At 42.8% G+C, this 22885-nt stretch overlaps 1 protein-coding gene across 7 annotated transcripts in view; it reads right to left on the reverse strand.

Annotated features, from left to right (window-relative positions):
- Window positions 1-15780: 15780 nt before the first annotated feature.
- SLC35F1 (solute carrier family 35 member F1) overlaps window positions 15781-22885 on the reverse strand; it is a 476339-nt gene continuing 469234 nt past the window's right edge. For all 7 annotated transcript variants that reach the window (XM_084958208.1, XM_084958202.1, XM_084958191.1 and 4 more), the window contains one exon: window positions 15781-19095. In XM_084958208.1, coding sequence (XP_084814334.1) covers window positions 18871-19095 — 225 coding nt within the window. In that variant the 3' untranslated portion in view covers window positions 15781-18870. The remainder of the gene's footprint in view (window positions 19096-22885) is intronic.

The raw sequence follows: 22885 nt of genomic DNA on the forward strand, positions 1-22885 counted from the left end.
TCAGAGATCATGGTGGTTGAGCAGCACTGTGTTTGAGTTGAGGGGCCAGAGAAGTATTCTGCAGTGGCAGCAGTGGCTCCTATCTGGCGAAGTCTTCACTTTGGGTTTGCCTGTTTTGTGAGCCTAATTTTCCAGCTTTCTTCTTGGGCTTCTGAGTTACCCAACATTTTTTCCAATAATTCCTCTATTGCTTTCAGTAGTCAGATTGTAATAGATTCTTTTTGCTTGTTTGTTTTAGGGCTGCACTCTCGGCGTTTGGCATTTCCTAGGCTAGTGGTTCAATAGGTGCTGTCGCTGCGGGGCTATGCCACAGCCTTAGCAACGCCAGATCTGGGTCATGTCTGTAACCTACACCACAGCGCATGGCAATGCTAGATCCTTAACCCACTGAGCGAGGCCAGGGATCAAATCCGTGTGCTCATGAATACTAGTCATGTTCTTAACCCGCTGAGCCACAGCAGGACAAGTTATTCCTCTTCATGGAACAAATAGGTAAGAAAAAGGTTATATTAGTCTGGACCAGTTTCTCCAGAAAGTGATACAGAAGTCAGCCATGATCCAGCAGTTGGTACCAAAAAACCCATGATTGCAATGCCTGCCCAAGACCATAGGCCAGAAACACCTAACCTTGCAATAAGGCAAGAAATATTTGACATAGAACATTTTGTTAGTCAATTGATTTTTTTTTTTTTTTTTGGTCTTTTCTAGGGCCCCACCCGAGGCACATGGAAGTTCCCAGGCTAGGAGTCCAATCAGAGCTGTAGCCGTTGGCCTATGCCAGAGCCATAGCAACGCAAGATCTGAGCCATGTCTGCGACCTACACCACAGCTCACAGCAACACCAGATCCTTAACCCACTGAGCAAGGCCAGGGATCGAACCCGCAACTTCATGGTTCCTAGTCAGATTCGTTAACCACTGCACCATGAAGGGAACTCTGTCGATCGATTTTTAATTTATGCACTTTTAAAAATTAGATAGCTTCTACTCTGAATTTAACTGCAGAGACCCACATCTATAGAGTTGAAAGAGGCAAAACAAATAATCAAAATCAGAGTTCACATTGACAGTGCTCCTTGAACACCTTCAGGGGCAAAAACATCCTCTAAAAGAACTAAAGTCAGCCTGAGTTTACGAATCAAGGGGAGAGCGCTTAGAACAAGCGTCCTAAGAATCTGATGAGGTTCAGGACAGGCTACCCCCAAAGTACCACACGTTGGTGTGGTGATTATTTCAAGCTGGAGGAATTTGAGAAATGATGTGTGCTAAAAGGACTTTCTGATCTTCTCCTGAAGCTCATAAAACCCTCATGTGGGAGGTACTCTCCACTCCTCATCAAACCCAGCATAATAACATTCAGGATGAAGCAGTTTTCGGGGGAGGTCTTCATTTCCTTAACAAAGGCTCTTGGGTCATGTAAAACTTATATTAAATGAATCTGTGTGTTTTTCTCTCATTCATTTTTCTTTTCTAACGGAGAACTTAGAAGTGTAGAGAAAAAAGGTATTTTTCCTCCTCTACAAATTATACCATCCAGATAATGGCTTTAATGTGTGAAGCTGAAAGAGCAATCCTCCCAAATAGGAACTCAGATTTGAACTCCCAGAAACTTTCCCAACAGACGTACAAATATGGCTGTGGCCGCTTAACTCCACTCTCTTCCTCCCATGGTCTTTTCCTTTGTGCATCTCTCTCTTCTCTTCTGTCTCTTATAAAGTCATTTGTCACTGGATTAAGGGCCTACCTAGGTAATCCAAGATGATTTCATCTCAAGATATTTAATTTAATTACCTCTGCAAAGACCCTTTCCCCAGATCAGGTCACATTCACAGGCTCTGGGTGGATATCTCTTTTGGAGGGATCACCAGTTAACCCACTACAGTACCATTCAGTCCCCCAGACCCAGCTCCCACAGAAGCACCAGGTGTTGTCTCTTGGTGTCTATGCTGACCTCCGAGCTGACTGGGGCTGGTGTTAGCTGCTTGGGTTCACGGGTAGTTCCTGGAGGCTGCTCTTCTGCCTCTTTCCAGAGTCCCCACTGCCTGGAAGGACCAGTGAGGCAAAGCACTGGGAACAGCAGAGCTCATGCTGTCTTCATTTCTCAACAGAGGGTTTGTTTTTTGCTTTGTCTTTTTTGTCCTTTTTTCTCTAGGGCTGCATCCACGGCATATGGAGATTCCCAGGCTAGGGGTTGAATCGGAGCTGTAGCCACCAGCCTACACCACACCCACAGCAATGCCAGATCTGAGCCATGTCTGTGACCTACACCACAGCTCACAGCAACGCCGGATCCTTAACCCACTGAGCAAGGCCAGGGATCGAACCTGCAACCTCATGGTTCCTACTCGGATTTGTTAACCACTGAGCCCCAACGGGAACTCATCAACAGAGGTTTTTCATGTTCAATGCCCTGTTTTACAAAATAGAAAGATCTTTATGTCTCTATTTTGCCATCCCTGCTTTTATTTTTTGCTTTTTTTTTTTTTTAGGACCCCACCCGTGGCATATGGAAGTTCCCAGGCTAGGGGTCGAATCAGAGCTGCAGCTGCCGGCCTACACCACAACCACAGAAACAGGGGATCTGAGCTGTGTCTTCGACCCGCACTAGAGCTTGCTGCAACACTGGATCCTTAACCCACTGAGTAGGGCCAGGGATCAAACCTGCATCCTCATGCATACATACTAGTCAGGTCCATTATCACTGAGCCACAACCCGAACTCCTCATCCCTGCTTTCATTTACAGCCTAAAAAATAAATTTTTCATTAGCTCTATTTCTACAGTTGTTTATTTTAGAGGTTCTCCATATTAATGCATGAGAAGAAATTCATTTGGTATCTCTGGAGGTTTAGAATTTAATTCCAACCTGCCACGACTTTTTTCATTTGACATTGTTTATAAACCCAACCTCTTTTTGATTTTTAGACCAGTGATGATTCTCGGCTCCTATGCCCCTCCATTCCCAGGTCATATCTTTTTTCTCTATCTTGGAACTACCTCCTGAAGAGTAAGATTGGCTGTATGTGCACCCACATTCTTTTTTTTTTTTCAGAGGAAACTGCAATATCTGACGTCTTAATATGCAATATCAAGTGTTCCTTGAATTATTTTCTCAAGAGGCAGAAGAGGATGTGGAAATTGCAGTCAGCTCTTGACTCGCAGACCGCCTGCCTCTCCCTGTTCTCTAGAAACTGTCAGGGGTAGGCTGAAGAAGGGAGAGGAACTCAAAACTCACATCAGCCAACTCTTCCACCTGTGAGGCTCTCCGGAGAAATATTTGGGGAGGAAAAGCTTGGAGTTATCTGTCAACATGAAGTGTTTAGTGTGATCTGTGAATTTCACCTGTTCTGAACCAGTCGGATGCCACATCTCAGATGACAGCAAGTTAGGCAGCATTTTGATATTCTCATTTTGAAAACTGCTGAAAGGCTCGGCAGTCAGCACATGACGACGTTATGAAGGACATTAAAAACTACGAAATGTTTGCCTGTTATTTATTGCCATGACTTCCTGGTTCGTCTGAGGTTTGTTACTTTTCTTTTCATTCTGAAAGATGATTCTCTCCTGGCAGGATGTCAGAGCCTCTGGGGGTTAACATCGAGAAATCACAAAAGTAATGAAAATGCTTTCGAAAATTTGCATTTTGGAATTTTTATTAAATTTTTCCAGAGTCTTGTTTTTCAATACGAGGGTGCATTTATTTCATAATGACAGTCAAGCTGACAACCCTCAACCTCTTTTCCTCAATACTGCTAAAAGGTAATCAAATTCAGTTCATATAACTAGAAAATCTTGTTTCTTTGAGCTTTTTTTCCCCCTAGACTTTGTCACTCAGGGAAAAAATTCAATCCCAGCCTGTTGGATCTCAAACTGCCTATGGCAGGGCTATAGTAATTGGTCTTTAGCGTGAAAGGACATGCGTGCTTCAGACATTATTATTTCCAGAAGGTACACTGGGCTGAGTATCAAGAGAATCTGGAAAGAGCTATTCAGTAAGGATTTTTTATATTATGTTCAGGAAGATCCCTAATTATTTCAGTTAATTTTTGCATTTCTTTTCTTCAAAAATAAGTTGCAAGTTTGCTATTGACAGGGTTTAGCACATGCTACCCCCAAACATGGCATCTTAATATACTGCATACTTTAAGCTGAAGGAGTTTGAGAAAATGTCAAGAAGCAGGAAGGTCTCCGTGACATTTTCCTGCGCTTCTCCCTTGTATGAGAAGAGCCTCCTTACACCACAGGGAAAGGCACGTGCTTTTCTCTAAGACGGAGGGAGAGGAGTTCAAATAAACGGGGGGCTTGCTAAATTTTCCCGTTTAGTCCATTTAGTGCCTACCTTCTTGGTCCCATCATATTTCTCCACAACTGTCCACTCTACGTCTAGCCTAGCATGGAAACACTCAGGGTTAACCATTTCTTCAACTCTTCATTTCTTTAGGAAGGCTTCCATGTCATGTAAAACCTAAGTTGAATAAATCTGTATTCTTTTCTCCAGTTACTATGTCTTTGTCAGTTTAATTCTCAGACCCATCCAGGGCCCCTAAGAAAGTCAAAGAAAACTTTTCTTCCCTTACAACATCAAAGGTTGGTTCATGTTTTATGAAACAAATGTTCAAGTGCATTGCCAGCAGGCCCAAGATAGGTGATTTTCCTTCTTTCTTTTTTCTTTTCTTTTCTTTTCTTTTTTTTTTTTTTTTTTTGAGTCTAATGTTCTAGCTGAATAATTTATTTAAGAGACAGAATTCATCATCAGTGCTGTCTAACTTCATATTTTCACCCAGGAATTTTTATCACTTCCCTCAAGATTGTTCTTTTTTTTTGCCCAGACTTGCATAAACAGCCATGGAGCTAGAGTCCAAAGTCATGCATTCATTCCCCTATGTATTTGTGAAGGCGTTGAATATTTTTTGAAAAGTGGTATTTCTGTTTATTTTTTTTTAAATGCTTCCTAGTAATTGTAAGCCAGGTTTTGCTGATCAAAGATGTCTAAGAGGGTACCAGGAGCACACATGCTGTTAACTCTACCTCAGACTGTTCCACCCTTCCCAGTGAATTTCTTCCTCCTTAATGGGATCAGAATCAGTTCCCGTCGCTTCAAAAAAAAAAAACCCAACCACCTCACATTCTCTCTAGCCTTACAGAGTTTAGACTCCATAGAATATGGTAATGAAGCAAATACAATAAGTGTTCTTTTAAATAGCAAGAGGTATCATGAAGACACCGATAAAGCAGGGTAATGGACGAGGCTGAGACTGGGGTGAGAGAGAACAAGAAGGGCCCTTTGAGGAGGCAGCACTGGAGCTGCAACTTTAATGAGATGCGGCAGGGTGGCGGTCACGACCTAGGCAGAAGGACATCAGGGCATCTCAGAGGAAGGTCACCCGGTCTGCCACCGAAAGGGAGGGTCTGTGGTGAGTGAGGGAGGGGAGAGTAGAAAAAAATGTACTTGTAAAGCTAGGCAGGATTCTGGTCTTGGCTCTTAAGAACCACGAAAGGCATTTAATTTCTATTCTAAGCTATTGGGAGAGACTAGAGGGGTTTATACAGGGAACTAACAGGATGTAATTTACTTTTTTTAAATTTATTTGTTTCAGGGCTGCACCTGCAGGCATATGGAAGTTCCCAGGCTATGGGTCAAATCAGAGCTGTAGCCGCTGGCCTACACCACACCCATGCCAGATCTGAGCTGTGTCTGCCACTAGCCTCATGGCAACACAATGCAGTGCCGATCCTTAACCCACTAAGCAAGGGCAGGGATGGAACTCTCATCCTCAAGGATACTAGTGGGGTTTGTTTTCACTGCTCCAAAACCAGAACTCTGTAATTTACATTTTAAAAAGACCTCCCTGAGGGGCTCCCTTCTGGCTCAGCGATAACAAACTTGACCTGTATCCATGAGGACTCAGGTTAGATCTGTGGCCTTGATCAGTGGGCCAGGGATGCAGCGTTGCTGTGGCTGTGGTGTAGGCCAGCAGCTGCAGTTCCAATTTGACCCCTAGCCTGGGAACTTCCATATTCTCCCAATAGCTCTTAGAATAGAAATCAAAAGTCTTGCATGGATCTTAGACCTGCAGCCCTAAAAAAAAAATAAAATAAAAAGACCTCCCTGTGTAGAGCTTGGCTTGTAGGGAGGTGGAAGTGGAGAGAGTTTCCCATTCAGGTGGCAGTTTCCACAGCTCAAGATTGAGAGGAAGGTGGCTCAGACTCAGGCAAGGGGCAGTTGTGGTGGGTGGTCAGATTCAGGGCACAAGCCATAGGGTTTGACGAGATGTGCTGGCAGACTGGATGCGGATGCTGATGAAAAGAATGATACTGGGGTGTATGGCTGGAGGGAGGAGGTAGATGGTGCTATTAAGTGAGATGGGGACAGATCTGGGGGGAAATCACAAGTTCTGGTTTGGACACGTTAAGTTGGAGAGTGTCGACCAAGAAATGCAGAGGCTGCAAATAAGAAAAGATTTGCTTGCCATCTTAAGACTTGCAATTCAGCAGGCACCGATTAGAGTAGCCACCTGAATGTGCTCTGAAGAAAACAGAAAATGGTGGGGTTTATAGAGACAACAGACAAAGACATTCCAGAGACATAACATAAGTTATTTTTACAGAACTACGACTGGAGCAGATTTTCAGTCACTTGTCTGCAGCAGATTGGTTGCTAAGCTGCGGTTTCTAAAGAGTAAAGAAAACAAGTTCCAGGTGGTCTGGGATGGCCGGGTTAGAAGTTTATCATTGCATCCAGTGTGGACAGAGGTTTCATTCCCTGTGGCCTCCTGGCTTCATTTTAGATTCTTTGACATAAGAGACTCCATTTTATTTGTTGTGGTCCACAAGAGAACTAACAGAGATGTGGAGTGGGCAGTGAGCTGTCTGGGCTGAGCAGGCAAAAGTGAGTCCTCAGCATGAAGCTTGTGTGCAAAGCAGTGAGCACAAGTGCATTTAAAAAGGAGAAGCAAACTGGAGTTCCCGTCGTGGCACAGTGGTTAACGAATCTGACTAGGAACCATGAGGTTGCGGGTTCGATCCCTGGCCTTGCTCAGTGGGTTAAGGATCGGGTGTTGCCGTGAGCTGTGGTGTAGGTCACAGACGCGGCTTGGATCCTGCGTTGCTGTGGCTCTGGCGTAGGCCGGTAGCTATAGCTCCGATTAGACCCCTAGCCTGGGAACCTCCATATGCCGAGGGAGCGGCTCAAGAAAAGGTAAAATGACCAAAAAAAAAAAAAAAAAAAAAAAAAAAAGAGAAGCAAACTAAAGGCAGAGCCTTGGGCAGCTCCAGCATTCAGTGTTGTGGACGAGACAGAGGATCCAGTAAGGGACATCAAGAAAAAGTGGCCCGAGAGGTGCAGGGACCACGTGGGGTTGATTTGCAAACTCCAAGGGAAAGAAGTGTTTCAAGAAGAAGGGGGTGGTGGGTGGTACCACGCGCTGCTGGAGAATGTGGTGCAGACTGGCTGTCTCTGTGGCAAAGGGGCAGAGGAGGATTTTTGAATTTCCTTTCCTGGATACAGCCAGGAGGCCTTCCTACGGACCAGGAAGGTGGGAATGGAGCCTTTGGAAAAATCGAGGAAAATGCACCTGACTATGTCTTTCTACCTCCAGAGCAAGGTAACTATTTCTTCTGTTTTTGTTTTTTCTTTTCTTCAGACCAACTCTTGCATGTGACTGGCCGGTTTCTTATGCTAACTGATTTAAACTTTACAATTAAACCATTCTTTACTTAGACACAGGGTCACGTCATTCTTTTCCCACGTGCTTCTTTTCACTAGATTATTGTGGGAAGCTCCTCAAAGGTTTGGTGACCTTGAACCCTTTTCTGAGATATCGTGAGACATCTTGTACAATAGCGTTATCTTCTGTCTTGGAGTCAGGCACACCTGGGTTTGTGGCCTCATCACTTGCTAGTTGTGTAAACCTGGAGATTTTATATAACCCATCTCTGCCTCCATTAATTCATCAAAAAACCCAAAAAAACAAAAAACCTCTACAATACACTTTCCAACCCATCCCATGGAGTGGTTATAAGGATCAAATTAGACCACGGCTACAAGGTCCAGTGTCTAGCATACAGAAGAATAAATTGTATCAGTTGTACCTTCAGCTACACAGCAATCTAAAAGAGGTTAAAAGAAAAATGCAATGGCTCCCCTAAAATTTTGAACCAGGGTGCTCCAAGATTGGCAGACCTTAACTAGGGTAAAGGTCTAGTTAAAGGTAGAGACCTTGACATCTGACACTTATCACTGAGTTTCATCTTCCGTTTGAAGATCTTGCACCTATTACGGAGGCTCCACAATAGCTCTCAAGTAATGGGAGAGTTTCTACCCAGTGTCAATATCAGAGGACCAGGCCTGATTTTAAGAAGGGAGCAACTGGGTTTCCACCATAGATCCAAATGGAAAAGCTGGGTTTGGCATATTTGGGAGCTTTCATCTGTCTAACTTAAAAGGGCATTCAGTGAAACTGTATCCTAAGCACAGCTCTAGGTGCATTCAAGAAGGAAGAGCGTAGCCTAAGTGCTTTGTTCTCAGTCATTATCTCATTCTGAACCACAAAAGCCACGGGGCCGTGGGATGCTGGGCAAAATCTTTTATCTTATTATTATTTTTTTTTCTTTTTAGGGCCATACCTGTGGCATACGGGGGTTCCCAATAGGGGTCTAATCAGAGCTACAGCTGCCGACCTACACCACTGCCACAGCAACACCAGATGCAAGCCTTATCTCAAACCTACACCGAAGCTCAAGGCAACACCAGATCCTTAACCCACTAAGCGAGGCCAGGGATCGAATCCACAACCTCATGGTTCCTAGTCAGATTTGTCTCCGCTATGCCACGACGGGAACAAAGAACCTCTTTGTTCTTATTAGCTGCCCTTGGTCCTCCCAGAGAAATCTTGGAGCCCTGAGTTCACAGCTTTGTTGAAGACTGACAGCTGGAATGAGATGTTCAAGTGAGGAACATGAAGAACACATCCCTTTAAGGTCAAAGTAGACATAGCTACTAGATCAAGTAGCAAAGGGGCAGAGGAGGAAGGATTTTCGAATTTCCTTTCCTGGAGAAAATCCTCTCTCATGCATATAACTCAGATAGGACATGATCTGCAAGCAAGTGGCTGAAAGGTGGTCTCAGGTTCCCACGCAGAGATAGATTTTGGAATCCCCTCCAGTGAGTGCAAATAGGAGCACTACCTGAGCAACTAGGGACTAATAGAGGATGACCCAGATCATTTCAATTAGCTTGGATTCCGACTTCCCGAGTGGCTCACAACAATTAGCTTGGATTCCCTCACCATATCTTGACTCAGCCTCCTCATAGGCACAAAGTTTTGCTGGTACCTGTTTTTTACCACATTGGCTGAACATGTGAGCTGAGCTAGGTCTGTCCGGAATCATATCTATAGTCTGTCCATCTGCTGCATGTGGGCCAGCCAAGGGCAAATCCTGGGTTGGAGCAAAACATCTGATGGGAACTTTCATTTAGTTTGATTTGGGGGCCTAACTTTATTATCTTATTTTTTTAGATTTTCTTCTCTGAAATTACTACTTTGTTATTCTGATTTTCTAAGGATAAAGTATATAGGGAAAAAGGAAAAGCTTTTAGTTCCTTGTAATCAGGATAGCCACCAGTTATTTGATATATTATTATCTCAAGATTATCAGCTTGGTCACAAGTTCCTCTCAAGAATGTTTCCTTGCATGAATAAAAGAATAGTGTAAACAAATTTTTTTGAAATGTTGGAAGTGAAAATGCAAGAGAAGGAGAAATTAAAGTAGCTGACAATCCTAAATGAAGAAAATAACATTCATTCTGCAGGATATATGGCATGAACCAACTCCACGAGCGGTAAAACAATTCACAGTGCTTTGCTAATGTGAGAATCTTGAAATCTGGTGTTGACAGGTAAGGACATTAGAAAAAATAATAAGTTTTTAATTTAAAAAATTGTGATTTGGTTTTAAAATCATTGTTTAGGACTTAGACTATTTTAATTTAATGATACAAAATCTAATTCTATTCTGTTTTTTTAATTTCTTTTTTTCTTTCTAGGGCCACACCTGCAGCACATGGAAGTTCCCAGGCTAGTGGTTGAATCAGAGCTGCAGCCGCTGGCCTACACCACAGTCACAGCAATGTGGGATCCAAGCCACATCTGCCACCTACACTATAGCGCGTGGCAATACCAGATCCTTAACCCACTGAGTGAGGGCAGGGATCGAACCTGTGTCCTCATGGATACTGTCAGTTTCATTTCTGCTGAATCACAACAGGGAACTCCCCATAAGTCTATTTCTTGACAATGTCAAGAATCAAAGCAAGGAGACTGCATTACAAACAGAAGCAATCCATCCAGCCAACCAAAGGAGAAATAGAAGGTCACTTTCATCCCAGGTTAACTCAGAAGTAGAGGGTGGTGGCCCCACAGAGCCCAGAGGGCTCTAAACAGACTCTGGTGTCTCAGAGCAGGCAGGGGAAATTTTTGCTTTAAAAAATGTAAAGCAGTCATCATGATCTTTTGTTTGATGACTTATTTTCCCACATCCTTGCATCCCAGGGGCCACTGGACTGAGTGGTTTATGTTGTGCTAACAAGGAGGAAAACAGAAGCTCCTTCACCTTTGAGTCAAGTCCAGCCTTCATTCAATGGCAGGTGGCTTGCTTCCCAAGGGTGGTGCCCTCACTAGTGACATTGACCTGCTGCAATTCATTGGAGAATATAGCTAGTGGCTCTCTGCAAGTCGGAAATCTCCCCAGGGAAGCGGTGGGTTATCAACTCTGGCACCACAGTTAGAGGGGGACCATTTCAGGGCCTAGTAGTTTGTCTGGTTTGTGGAGTCTCAGGGGCAAAGCCAGTCCCATGGACCCCTCTTACACTTGCGTGTTGAATAGGAGTGGCAGAGGGAGAATTTCCCATTTGCATATTTGCCTGCATGGATGCAGTCCAGAAGGTCAAAGGCAGTCTACCTTGGCCATGTCCTGGCTGCTTTTCCTTTCTTTTCTCTCTGGGATTCCACTTCCGAAGCTGGTTAGAAATAGGGATCCTCCGAAGGACCTCTGAGCTCAGCTGCCTAATGAGCTGCCCGGCCCTTGCAGGGGAAGGACCCGCATTAGCTCTCTGCCCCTGGTTTCTGGTGATCACAGAGCAGCCTCTTTAATGGAAGTACCACACACTGTGTTGTCGTCTACAGAATTCTGCCAGTGGTGAGCAAAGCTATTAGCTTCTCCAGGTTACACAGCTTTTCTTCACCTAAACCATCTCCACCCTTAAATGGCATAAAATGATTTTAGATTTTGAATGAAATGATCTCCGGCACTCCTGCTAGCTCTCCAATTCTGCGTCTAAACTTGTGACTAAAATAAAAATGAACTTCACTCTGTTTGGAGGTCGTAATTATGAATTGAAAACTGAACACCAAGTGAAGTCTCAGTCTCAACTATGACACCAAACTCTTCACATTAAGTTGTCCTCTACCCCAGATGATTTTCTTTTTAATTAAAATGCAGCTTGATAGGCAGAATCATGGGGCCCATAAAGCAGTTATGTGATTCACTCAACCATTTATATGCATGTGTGACCTATTTAGCTTTTAAAATCCTATTTAATGCCAAAAACTACATTAGAGAATTCAAACAAAAGCTCACAGGGAGTCCCATAATGAGACTGTTTTGATTATTCCAGTGATTAGCCCATTTCCTCCCTCTTTGGTAATTTCATTTAGAAAAGTAGTCATTTTAAGAACAAGTAGATTTTCTTTATTGCTTTTCTAGTTTACTGTGAAACTGGCAAGTGGCCAACCATCTGTGAAACCGCAATTATTACTATTACTTAAAATTTATCAAACCTCTTCAGATACTATGGAAGTAATTCTCCTGGACCACAAAGCCAAGAAAAGCAGGACTAAGAGCTAATATTGCACAAAAAGAGGTATCACGCCATGTTTCAACCTTTTAGCCCCCAACCCCAGAAATGGCCTCTGTGGACACTGTTGGGGAAAACGTGGGTGCAGAACTCAGGATGCTCAGACCCCCTGCTCTTCAGCATCTCAGAATCAACTTCTTCCTCCCACGGAGGAGGCATTCAGTCATGCAGGCACATACTTGTCATTCACATTTCTTGAAATGGATGCGTGTGTTGTTTCGAATGTAATTTACTTCTTTTGTTTTGTTTCGCCTTTTTAGGGCCGCACCCAGGCATATGTAAGTTCCCAGGCTAGGGGTGGAATTCGAGTTACAGCTGCCAGCCAGGGCCACAGCCACAGCCTTAGCAATGCAGGATTCGAGCTGCATCTGCGACCTACACCGCAGCTCACTTCAACACCAGATCCTTGACCCACTGAGCAAGGCCAGGGATCTAACCAGCATCCTCATGGATGCTAGTCGGGTTCATTAACCGCTGAGCCACGACAGTAACTCCGTAATTGACTTCTGAATAATTCCAGCAGTACGGCCTCCTTTAGCCTCTTACCTGATTCTCTCTTGCACCTTTACTTTTTTACCCCTTTAGCAATGACAGGGGTGACGATGTTGACGATGTTACCACAGGAACTCCCCTCGCTTTACCGCCCCTGGCCACAGCTGTGTCCTAGGAGGAAGCCTGCACAGTAGGATGCGAGTCTAGGCAGGGGCTGCCCTCAGGACATAAGAATCTAACCGCAGCCCCACCACCGTGGTCACCCGGATGTTTCACTTCTTTTCTTTTCTTTTTTTCTTTTTTCTTTTTTTTTCTTTTTTGTCTTTTTGCTATTTCTTGGGCCGCTCCCGCGGCATATGGAGGTTCCCAGGCTAGGGGTCGAATTGGAGCCGTAGCCGCCGGCCTACGCCAGAGCCACAGTAACGCGGGATCCGAGCCGCGTCTTCGACCTACACCACAGCTCACAGCAACGCCGGATCGTTAACCCACTGAGCAAGGGCAGGGACCGAACCCGCAACCTCATGGTTCCTAGTCGGATTCGTTAACCACTGCACCACGACGGGCGGATGTTTCACTTCTGATAGCGACATCTAGTGGCGGGAAGACTTGGCTGTCCGCAGTGTGGCCAAGCCCCTGGAGTGAGAGGCACTGGGGGATATCTTTCAAAGCCCGTGTGACCACACAGCCAGGTTCGCCTGTGACAGACTGGCTCTCTGTACCTATTGTCTGGGCATAACCATTAAGAGTGCTGCTTAACGAGTTGGATAATGAATGACACCGCCTACTTAGTGCCCTGTTGGAGCTCTCTCTATTCCCTAAGAGGACGCAAGTTTTAGCTGGTGCCATCACTTCGGGGTAATGAGTTTAGGAAGATTACTTCCCATTGTGTAAAGTAATATTTATCTTTATCCATGCTGAAATTGTCCTTCAAGCATTATGGGATGGTTCCCAGCTGTAACACTGAGGCCTGGTGAACACCCTCATTTTTGTTTTTCTAGATTCAGTCTTATCTACACCAGGCCTTTGTCTACCCAGATGGAAGCCCCTAATTTTAGTCTATTCCCAGGGAACTCCAACCTCCGATCATTAGTTTTCCTTGTTAATCAGGCTGCTGTAGTGTTTGGAGGCGACTTGTCTGGCTGTCTAAAGAGTGACACATAATGGCTTGTCCTTTCAAGCACTAATGAAAGGCCATCTGGTAGGTGTGGGGCTTTCCAGCTGTATTATAATTTTTTTTTGAATTAAACATTTTTGACCATGTAGAGAATAAAGGGCCGAGACTGAGTAGGTGGCCCATAGTGAGCCTTCTGTTTATGTTTGCAGAGAGAAGAAAAAAAAAAAAAAGAAAGATCCATGTACATAATTAAGCAGCAATGTTATAAATTCAAAAAGACTACTTACTTGTGAAAGAAAAGCTTCACTTTGTTGTTTTTTTATCCCAGGGTCAACCTGAAGGAACAGCCTAACATTTTAAGGGTTTGTAAAATAAAAAATTCAAGGGCGGTTTAAGTGGACCTTGTGATTTCTTCCCTTCCAAGAATGAGAATTTTACAGAAAAAAGTACTAAATAGTATTAGAAGGAAAAAGGGAACATAGAATATCTTACCCTTGTACTTTGTATTTCTGACTTAGAAGTTAGATTCCATTAAAAAAAAAAAATTGAGACCCTTCCCTATTCGAGGTGGAAAACAGATCAGCTGGATCTGATTTCGGTCCCTGTTGGTGCAGATGTCACGATTTGTTTTCCTATGGAACACCAAGGCAATACAATACATTACAGCTCATTTGCTGAATTTTACTTATTTCCCTTTTTCTTCATGCTAATTGTTCACAAAAACCGCTTAAGCGCTGTCTTAATCTTCCTTTTGCAAGTACTTCCAAGCATTTGGGGAATCCAGATCTTTCTCTTAAGAAAATTATAATTCACTGAGGGAAAAGGACTTAAACATGACATACATGATTATTTTGTATACTATTTGGACCCCAATAATTTAGAATTGCAGGACACTTGGACACATGCTGGGGGGATGGTCACTTCATCTTTGATCAAAGACTTTACTAAATAAAAATAAGCAATGTGTTAGAGGAAGAGTTACATTTCTTTTTTTTTTTTTTTCTCTCTTTGCTATTTCTTGGGCCGCTCCCGCGGCATATGGAGGGTCCCAGGTTAGGGGTCGAATCGAAACTGTAGCCGCCGGCCTATGCCAGAGCCACAGCAACGTGGGATCCGAGCCGCGTCTGCGACCTAACACCACAGCTCACAGCAACGCTGGATCCCCAACCCACTGAGCAAGGCCAGGGACCGAACCTGCGTCCTCATGGTTCCTAGTCGGATTTGTTAACCACTGAGCCACGACGGGAACTCCCAAGAGTTACATTTCTCAAGGAAAAAACTTTTAAAAAGCTGAGTTGCATTGTTTAAGCAAATTATTTATAAGTACTGTACTGTTTTATTTATAAAAGCAGATCACAATGGAGCTTCACTTTAGAGCCCTTTACAAATGCTCAGTGTGATGCTGCTCCTTTTGTTTTTCCTGAAAAAATGAATTTTAAAAAATATTTTATTTTATTTTTGCTTTTTAGGGCTGCACCCATGGCACATGGAGGTTCCCACACTAGGGATCAAATCAGAGCTGTAGCCACTGGCCTACACCACAGCTTAGGGCAACAATGGAGTCTTAACACACTAAGCAAGGCCAGAGATTGAACCCACAACCTCATGGCTACCAGTCGGATTCGTTTCTGCTGCACCACAATAGGACTCCTGAAAATATTTTAAATATAAAACTCAGACACACTGTCTTTTCAGCTCTTTTAATTTTTGAAATCTGATTGTAATCCCAAAGATAGGAACATGTACATGGATATACAGTCATCTCTAGTACTTAAGAAGTTGCTGGATGACTGCAGTTAGTCCCTAAGACAGGATACCGTGCAAGTTCGGAGCAGAGACACACAGCCCTGCTTTGTCAAGGGTGCACTCTGAAAGACGGCTCATTCTTGACGTCTGGCATCGTGCCGAGGGCAACATACACAGAACTTTCTTCTTTATGAGAAACTGTGTCTTGGGGGTAAATTTTTAATTGTCCTACATGTATTTTACATGTGGGCTTGGAGGTTGTAGCCCCAGAGCCTTCTTGAGTACTCAGATAAATAATTAATTTTGCAAATTACAAACGTGTTTAATTTGGCTTTTCGAAGCCTCAGCTCTGAAAAGAGCAACTGTGCTCTTCCTAATTTGGAAATATTTTCTTTCTGGTTTTTATTTTGACATGTACCCTGCTATCTACTTTTGCTGCTATTTCTAGCATCCCACGGGAGCTGCTTCCATGGTTGTCATAGTGCAGACAAACACTCAAGGAAACCAAGAACTCAGTGCTTTCATAAAGCATTTATTTTTTATTTGAAAACATTATACAGGCATTACATTGCCACAGCCAGTCCATAGGGGTGCATGCAAATATCAAAAATGGAGAGTTTGTTCAACTTATCGGTGTAAATTTCCTTTTTGGTTCATATTTTCCATTTTCAGTGTCTGGATTAGTGTGCTTTGTTATGTGGCTTGATAGTAGAATCCTACCCATGGGGTAAAAATCTGTACTGGTAGCTAGCTGGGGACTACTAAATGGTTATAAATCAAAAACAAACCCAAAAACAAACAATACTACACGCTTGTCAAAAGGTTAATAGCACAAGTTAGCAATACCTAAACTAAACATTGAAACATTTTCATGGGACACAGTGGTGCAAATTTTTCCATGGCTTGGTCTACCTGGTTGTGTAATTCAAAGTTTGGAGCTGTGGGAAGATGTGACCAAGGCTCGCATTATTCCCAGTGCAAGGTGTCATTGAGTAAGTGAGAACCACCAGCTATCTCTAGCGAGGTTTAGGAGAGCTCAGATTTGCTCACCTGACCAAAATCTATACAAGCTGCTAACGTCTCATCAGTGAAGGAGGGAGTGGTGGTAGACTGAAAAGCTGAAATTTGTGCTGGTGTCTACTGAGGTTATGAAATTTCAGAAACTAAAATAGCTAGAGTTAATGATGTCCTACCCCCATTTCCCACCCCACTCCCAAAGGACTGATGTTTTTACACAGAAAAAGAGTTTGTTTCTTGCTATTTTCTCCCCCCACCCCAAAGGGTCCATCTGGAACTCCTGATCTCGGACAAGTCAGTATGTTATCAGCCTTTCTAAATGGAGAAGAACCAACACCGAGAGGTGCCCCAGTGACATGGAAGTCTTGTGTGGACACTGGATGATCAAGGGTACACAGTGAACTCACCTTAACATTCACACTTGGTTCCCGTACAATGGCGTCAATTAAAATAGCCTAGAAAATAATTCAGATGGCAACGTTTGGCCATCCATGTTCATTGATTGCAAACCTTTTTGAAATTTAAATTTAAAAAAAATTCCCAGTCCACTACATCGACTGAAATCCTTTCATCCACTTATTTCTCCTAAGACTTTACTAAGCGTCTGCAAATTCAGTGTCACAAAAAGGAATAAAAAAGAGTAAAACATTTGGCTTAAAATAAATACTAAAAATGCAATAAATCAAGCAAATTATGCAAACCAAAGGAATGTAAACACAAAAATCAAACCACAGTCTTTAAAGGTCTTCAGATCTGAATGGACAAAATAGTCAGAGAAAGGTATTTAATTGGTTTAAAAGGTAGCAAACAGCTAACACTGGCAAAATTCCTTTAACTTGATATTGCTTTAATATTGGTGGGGGGGTTTTTTCCCCACAGAGAATAAAACATGTTTCTAAGGGGGGCTGAGCAAAGATGACCATAAAAATCTGCCTATCAGAGAAGCTAACTTGTCCGCTCCACCTCCAAAGACAAGCAGGGCAGGGCAGGGCTGCACGGGTGCTGACTGACAGCCTGGGGTGCTTTTGCCTGCTTGTCCAGGATATTATGGAAATTCTGACTCAGCCGCAACCTATTCTCTACCTTACATTGACCCCCGTGGTATTTTGCTTTACGTGTTTACGATGCACTGATCTGAATTACCCCAAGTTTCATAGGCATTTATTTCTCTTTTACAAATCCTGCAACTCTATGAAGATCTTTTTGAATGGTATTTAGAATGGCCAAATATAAAGACTATTGCACTGCGTATACTGACATGTAGAATCTATTGTAAATCATAGAATTCGGTGGTCTTTCTTGTCTTTCTGTTTCGTGTGTTTGAAAAAAAAAAAGGCTATTTTAAGGGTAACTAAATTAGACTAGTGACATACCCCTCGAAGCCTTATGAGGGCCCTATAATAGCCTCAGTATCCATACGAATGTTGTGTTGATACAGTCTGTTATTGAATGGATGCCAAATATGACCAAAGTGCCAGACTTTTTCATTGGCGATGTTTACCACTACAAAATGGCCAGATCCATGAGCTATATTGTCAGAGATGGTTCCACGCCAGCACCCTGACTTTGTTGGGAGGCCAAATAATCAATGGTACTCACAATTAAGGTGATTTCCAAGCTGGTGTATTTCAAAAAGGGTAGCACACAATTAAGAGGGCAGAGGACCATGGCTTTTTCCAATGCCTTGACTGATTTCCATATTATCACTAAAGAAATCCAGGGGTAAAAAAGGAAAACAAATATGTTTTTCTGAAGCGAGAACACAGGGAGGAGCAGAAAGATAAAAAAAAAAAAAAAGTATTACCCTAAACACAAATGATATTATTTCTAGGGTTTCTCATAAGCCACAGAAATGGAACATTCCTTATCCTGTTATTACAGGGACTTAATTAGCAGAATTGTGTGGTGCAACAGAAAGGCCATAGCCTGGAGTCATCACAGGTTGAAATATAAAAAGGCTAAAGTGTTTGTTTTATATCTATTCCTAGAATAGAGAATTGTATGGTCAGTTGCCACTCCCCACAAGGGTCACAGCACAAAATACGTATTGAGCAGGCGATCCAACAGGGAACAGAGGAAACCAGTCGCCCCCAGGTCCCTAGGATAAGGAAGCTTCGCAGGGTGTCTCCTGTGGCATGCAGCACTCAGAGACTGTGCAAAAAAAATAGAGTGTGAGTCTTAAAAAGTGACTTGCCATAGAAAAGTGGGACTGATGTTAACTGCGTGTGGGCCTGGTGAGAGTTTCTATCAGGAGGACAAAACCACCTCCTGAAAGTCGGTGAACTAACAGTAACAATAATAATACAAATCATAAGACTTGCTTTTGATTCAAAAATGTTCACAGTAATTAATGCAGGGGGCTGTGACCGGGATACACACACTAGCTAGCATCTCTCCGAGTCAGGTGGGTCAGAGCCTGCATCTCCAGGGATGTTGAGTGTGCGCCTTTTACAGGCTTTCGGGTTTGCTACCTTGCAGTCCACCTGTGTAAACCGCACCTAATAAATACCTTTCTCTATGTACAAAACAGAGATGACGAGCGAACACACGGCCGCGGAGGTTTCCTCGGTGGGCAGGGAGGGCCTCGCCCTAGGCCACACGAACGTGGGGCTCGTCTTCGGTCTCCTGGCCCAGGCTGGTGTAGGTGACCGAAGGCTCCACCTGCGCAGCGGCTGGCAAGTCCACAGCGGGTCCCGAAGGATTGCGGAACTGCTTGTACACGCGGGGGTCCTGGGCTATGTATGTGGAGGTGGAGGAGTAGAGCACCAGCCCGATGAGGATGGTGAAGAAAGACAGGAGATACAGTCCTGAAAACTAAAACATGCAACAGCCAAGTCACTTAGCAGCCGAAGCAGAACCACTTACACAGGAATGAGTCAGTGACGAGAGCCGAGTCCTTCCTCCCGCTGCAGGCAGCTTGATGAGTTGGCCCACGATCTTGATGGAAAGTGGACGTTCTCTTCCCACACTGACCTGGTCTTATTGAGTCTCCTTATGTTTCTTCTTGACTCCGAGGCTAACACAGAGGCACACTTATCTAATTGTCCCTAAAGCACCAGTCTGAGTACGTGATGTGGTTAAGCACGAATTAAAATACATCACCTTAAAAGCAAAGAACTCTCCAATATCACTCAACAAGAGTTGGTTGTTTATGGCTTCATTAAATGAGGAAGAAATACAGATATTCCACTTAAGGCTGTAATGAAGCCATAAACACCGGGCCCCTCACTGATACAGCTGCAGCAGGCACATTCCTTTCACCTTAATCCAATTCGGACACCATTTGTCTTCCCAGTAGGAATTGTTATTGACTTGGGTAACTATCTTTGCAAGATTAGGTTATCCTTGGATGGAAAGAAAGAATATAACATTCTGTTCCTGCACCACTAATTTAAAACCAGCACCAAACAGGAATGGATATACAGTGTTCTGCTTCCTAAACTACTCCTTGCCAACTTACAGAGTTTTGTGGGGAAAAAAGAAAAAATATTGGGTTATACAACTGCCTGAGAATTTACATTTTATGTTTTTGAAAAAAACCACATGTTTGTTTGGTAGTTAATCTGGATGTAGTTACTTAAATAGTTACTGGGGAAGAGTGAGGTAACAGCATGAGTGCTGCTGTTGCTTCATTCATTCATTCATTCATGCTTTCATTCAACAGAGAATGCTTCTCTGTATTAGACACTGAACTATGTACTAGGGAAAGAAAATGAAAATATAGGCCCTTACTATCAAGGACTTAATAGTCCTAGTTGGAGCCACAGAAGTACAGATAGATAAAAACAATACAATGCATTATGGCCTGCCAATTCTTGTTATAGCTGATAGCTATTATCCCAGACTTGACACATCCTGAAATGAGATACTGGGGAAAAAAAGATTGATTTGATTTTCCTATTTTATTTGTTTTTAATGCTCATACTCTAAAAGTACTAAAAATTGGTCGGAAAAAAAAAGACAACAATTAATTGGAAGCTGAAAGAAAGGAAAACAGGAAAAGGATCTAGAGATAAAATAAGTTGCAGGGCTATAATAATAAAGAGTTAAAAGATGTCTATAATGTTCAATAAGAGGAAAGGCAGTTTTGAAAATGGCACATAGAAAAAATACTCCTGTGACTAAAAGTCCCTTCTGTGAAGTTTTATCCCCTGCCCCCTTTTTCTCTTTCTCAACAGAAGCAAGGCAGTTAAGACTAAAGATCATCTTCTGATTTTCTTTCTAGAGCACTCCTCACCCTACCCTTTAATTCCTTTACCCTTCACATTCAAACCATAAGGTAATACTTCCTCAGATGGATTTATATACTAGACGCAGCTTGTAACGGCTTCACTTGATTAACCTGAAAGAATTAAGTCCGTTTTCCCCAATGAAAATAAATGTGCTTTATTCTTATTTGTTTGTAAAATAAGATGGTAGCAAAAGAAGACCACTAACTCAGAGCTGTTGTATAGGATCTCAGAAAACCTATTTATCCCCAAACTTGCTTCCTGCATTCAAGAACTTCATATTTTACCTGAGACTTTGACAAATGAAGTGGGTTTGTTCCTCATGCGAACATTTCAAACTTTTGTTTCAAAATTTTGTTAATGACTTTCATTTTCAAAAATCTACCGAGGCATCTCCAGTTTCATGTGAGAAACTTATAGGTCTTAGGTGGGGGTCTGCTTCTGCGGCAGCAGATGGAATAGGGCACTGAGATAGAACTTCATGCTCACGACAAACTGGATCCAAGTCCTAGCTCCACTCCTTTCTGGCTGTCATTCTGGACAAGTTTCTTTCCAGGTCCAAGTTTCCTTATCAGTACAGTGAAAATAAGAATTGTAGCTACTATATAGAGCAGTTATGAAGATGCAACTAGACAAACCATGTAAACGCTTATCCTGGTGCCTATCTTGTAGTGGGGATTCAGTCTACATTGGCTCCATTGTTATCATTATAGTACTTTCTTATCATCAATGACTACATATATGAGTGTTACAATACTCCCTTAGAATTATTGATTACATTGCCTTTCTCCCATGGTCCCTTAACTACATGACTGTGTCTTTCTTGCCCAGAGTCAAGTGTGGAGCCTGGCATAGTGCAGGCATCTACTAAGTGTTATTTGCTCTTTGTTTACATTTCAAATGAGTTACTGAATTTAATTAAAGTTCCATACTAAAGAAAGAAACAATAAGAGTTCCCATTGTGGCTCAGTGGGTTAAGAGCCTAACATTGTCTCTGTGAGGATGTGGGGTCAATCCTGGCCTCGCTCAGTGGGTTAAGGATACAGCATCGCCATGAGCTGTGGCATAGGCCACAAAGGCAGCTCAAATCTGGCCTTGCCTGGCTGGTGTAGGCCTCAGCTGCAGCTCCAATTCAACCCCTTGCCCAGGAGCGTCCACATGCCGTGGGTGAGGCTGTAAAAAGAAAGAGAAAAAGAAAAAAAAAAAAGAAACAGTTAAAAAATCAGCCTGTACCAATAGCGTACATCAAGTGTTTTAATTTTCAACTCAATCCATTGTCATTGCTTAAACATGACATGCTAAACAAAGACTCCTTGATAGGGAAGTCATAATATTGATCCTTAATCATTGACTCCCAAAGTCGTCTTCAAACCTGTGATCAGTCAGAGAAGACTGATAAGACCATGGATTGGGAGGAACATGCAGAAGGCTGTAGGCTGCTGACTAGTGGACAGGCAGAGGTGGACGGGATTCGGCAGCTGAAATAATGAGGGGACAGGAAAGAATCTGACACAGGGTGTTCAGTGAGAAGGATCTGAATTTCTCTCAATTTCTGATTTTGGCTCCTATATTCTGACTTGATCATTATGATAAGGATTTTTATAGCCATTTTTGTAAAGCTAATGCCTTTGCCAGTGTAAAAAATAATACCTGAATTAGTCTTTTGGGGGCATGGAACTGTTAAGTTGAATGATAAATCCACTACAAAGTGTTTTCCTGGGACACAGCTTTAGGTGACAATGCAGACTTTACATCTATTGCATTTCCACTTAATTCATACAGTATTCACTCTAAAGTTGTTCAAAATATAGACAGAATGAAATTTGATACAATAGAGGCATCTTAGAAGTCACCCAAGAGGTTTTAGTAATAGCTAGTAAAGTTTTCATTTAACACACAAGCCCAAAAAGGGAGCAGTATGGCAAGCATTATGATTAATCTGGATAAATATTGAATGTTGAAAATAATTATGGAAAGCTTCAGTATTTTAAAAATTAAGAAAAAGTCTCATATTTTTCCTCTTTATAGATTGATAAGAAAATAGAAAATTTAATCAGAGGTAGGTTCCTAATAGGATGACCCTGAGTCCTGGATGCTGCACTTATCCTGATAGAACCTTTGTTTAAACAAACTAATCAATCAAACATAAATTCTGCATATTCCAGATTGCTTAATTTGTTCTCTGCTAAGAAATACTCACGCCTACTTCCTGGAAAGCCATTCCCCCAGTACAGACAGGGTGAGTTTCAGGTAGAGGTTGGCTGCCTCCATCTAAGACTGCAAGCTGTTGTCCGAGGTGGACTCTGTGGTCCTCTCTGCAGCCAAGAGAAGCCCATGAGAAGATGCTGTGTGTTCGTGCTGCACTTCTGGCTGCA

This window comes from Sus scrofa, chromosome 1 (assembly GCF_054392235.1).
Source record: "Sus scrofa isolate SSC_HxYL_T2T_F1_AM1 chromosome 1, Sscrofa_HxYL_maternal_Yorkshire_Landrace_v2.0, whole genome shotgun sequence".
In the NCBI taxonomy this organism is placed as follows: Eukaryota; Metazoa; Chordata; class Mammalia; order Artiodactyla; family Suidae; genus Sus; species Sus scrofa.